At 55.9% G+C, this 2,583-nt stretch overlaps 1 protein-coding gene across 1 annotated transcript in view; it reads right to left on the bottom strand.

Moving 5' to 3' along the window:
• The window catches only part of Lpl (lipoprotein lipase), a 25,204-nt gene extending 22,823 nt beyond the window's left edge, over positions 1-2,381 (bottom strand). The window contains exon 1 of the mRNA XM_023714641.1: positions 2,028-2,381. Coding sequence (XP_023570409.1) covers positions 2,028-2,094 — 67 coding nt within the window. The 5' untranslated portion in view covers positions 2,095-2,381. The remainder of the gene's footprint in view (positions 1-2,027) is intronic.
• Positions 2,382-2,583: the final 202 nt, after the last annotated feature.

The following is a 2,583-nucleotide window of genomic DNA, read 5'->3' as shown; positions in this document are numbered from 1 at the left end:
TGAGCATGCACCCAGAGGGTCCCCTTCTAGCTCTTCAAGTTTTCTGACTGGGGATAGGTACACTGCAGTGGCTCCAAGAATAAAGAACCCGAGAACAAAGCCTCCAGTCTGCCTGCTGTTCCTAGAAAGAAATCAAGAGTGATTAAGTAAACTCAAAGCCCAGGGAGGAGCAATCACCCGCCCAGGCTGTATCCTTCTCACCCTGACACTGGCTCACTCCAGAAGGAGTTCACCACATCTCCAGGAGACAGGGCTGGGAAGTTGCTAGAGGTGTGGAGTGGGTGGCCTGAAAATGGACAGGGTGAGAGGGAAAGAGGGAGAGAGGGACTGACTTCAAGTCTACTTAGAATAACTGTCCTTAAGACATTTTACAGGCTGGGAAATCTCAACTTTGGGAAAATACAGCTTAATTAAGTAGTGCTTAATTGAATCAAAGAAAGGGAGGGGCCTCCGAGAACTTTACATTCTGTCACCTCTTGCTTTTAGTGTTGAGGAAGCTAGACAAAGAGAACTAACACCTACTCACCCCCAAAGTTAAGGTCGTGAACTTCTAAAAGAGCTCAGCAAAAACTTAACTTGGGGTAACAGAGTCCTGTGGAGGCTTTACAGTACAGAAAATTGGGCTGGTCAATTTCCTGCCTCTGTATGTCAGACTGTTCAAGCACCATGTCCTGGACTGTGCCACATTACACTGTGGTCTGCCTTCGGAGTCAAGAACTAATAGTTTGTTTTTCCAGTTACACATGGAGGGGGATAGGGCACCACATGAAATGTTGAATTTCCACTGTCTTCAAACTGAATTGATAGAAAGCAAGCGAGCAAGCTGTCTTTGTATCCACTTCTGCTTTGATGGATTCTCCTCCTTTCTCATCTAACAGAAATTGCTCCCAACTTAATGCAGAAATTTAAAACAAGCCCTCAGGTGCAGTCACTGTCAGCTCTGACTCGAGTGGGAATCCCTGAGGTCATGGTGCCTGGGAGCACATCCCAGGGACACCACCCTGGTGGCATTTCCCTCTCCCGCAAGAAAATGCTGTCCCTTCTACGTCTGGCTCTGGTTGTTCTCTAAGTCGCTCCTGTGCCTAAGCTGAGCCAAGGTTCAGTTAACACAAGCTCACAGTTGTGGGCGGGTCCTGTGAGGGGCTTTCCTCTCACCACAATCTGGAAAGTCGCCTGCCGCCCTAGTCTGGAGCCCCTGCGCAGCAAACGAGCGGAGCGGGGTGTGGACCGAGGTGGTGCCCGCAACCTCCGGTGCTCCGCGCATCCCTCGCGCTCACAGTCCCCCGTGGGACTGTACGCTCCTAGAGAACCTCGGCGCGAAGAGCGCGAAAGACGGCCACGCGCAGAGCCTCCAACCCCAAGTCATCAGCCTGGACTGCCGGTCGCTGCGCCACGCTTTCCGGGAGCATCAGCTCTCCGTTTAATCTAAAGTCTGGAGTCCTGCCTGGGCGCGAGCTTGTGCAGGACGCGGCGTTCCAGGTCTCAGTGCCACGCGCCCACCCCCACGAGCCCCAACTCCTGCTCCCTTCCCTGCAGCAGAGCGCAGGGCTGGGGACTGCGCGAGGGCCCTGTGCAGCTAAGAACTGGACAGCAGCGGGCTTCCTCTGGAGAGGTCACCGGCTGCCCGGACTTCCACCTGCAAGGGCCAGGCCCAGGTCACCTTGGCCTACGTGCCTTTCATTCCAGCCTCTACCCCCAGGGGAGGTTACTGCCGGTCACCGCCGCCGCGCCTTCCTCCAGCCTAGCTCACGCACCGCAAACTGAGCTTCCCTGCTGAGCCCGCGCGCCGGATTGCTGCGGCCAGGGATGGGTCAGCCAGGAGCACCGGAGAAAAAAAAAGCGGTAATAGGAACCGCCGCCGGTGCGGTGCTCCCTGGATCCCGCTCCTGCGACCCCTCTTAGCGCCACGGCCGGGGCTGGAAGTCCCCGCTGCGCATCGCAGCAGCGCTTTCCAACTTCTTCCAATGGGCAGCTGATGTGGAAGCCCGCCTGTCTGCAGGTGGAGAGAGTGTGAAGGCAATACCTACCGCTGGCGGCGGTCAGGCTCGGGAGCCCCAAGCCCAGGACCACCAGGAGCAGTGCTTTGCTCCCCATCTCGGCGCGCGCTCTTCTGCAGGAGCTGCGGGCGCGGCGGGTGCGCGGAATGCTGGTGCACAGGCTGCGCCGGAGGCGAGGAGGGCTGGAGCTCAGCACAGGAAAAGTCGTCCTTTAAAGGGGAGGGCAGGGCAGCTGGAATGGTCAGATTTCCTCCAAGAAGGAAGTGGAGGCGGAGGAACTGAGTCTGACACTGTTTCCACTCCGCGGCGGCTTAAGTGACTGGAAATATGCAAATAAACCTCATCACCTATTGGCTATAAACTCATAAGTTGGGAGGAGGTTAAATTCACTTCCAAATATTTGAGCAAACTGCCCTGAGGATCAGCCCTGCCAGCAGCGAGAAGAGGGGAAAGGGCAGAGAAAAAAAATGTGTTGTTGCTCCTTAGGCTCCTGCTTGCTCTACCCCAAGGCATCTACTCCTCAGAGCCGCCTGGGTCGGCACACAGCGGGTCTACCCTGATTTAACTACTCAGCTATCCCCAGTTT

This window comes from Octodon degus, unplaced genomic scaffold (genome assembly GCF_000260255.1).
Source record: "Octodon degus isolate 3935 unplaced genomic scaffold, OctDeg1.0 scaffold00036, whole genome shotgun sequence".
In the NCBI taxonomy this organism is placed as follows: Eukaryota; Metazoa; Chordata; class Mammalia; order Rodentia; family Octodontidae; genus Octodon; species Octodon degus.
The sequence above is the reverse complement of the archived record's forward strand: the minus strand, read 5'-3'. Positions and strand labels throughout refer to the sequence as shown.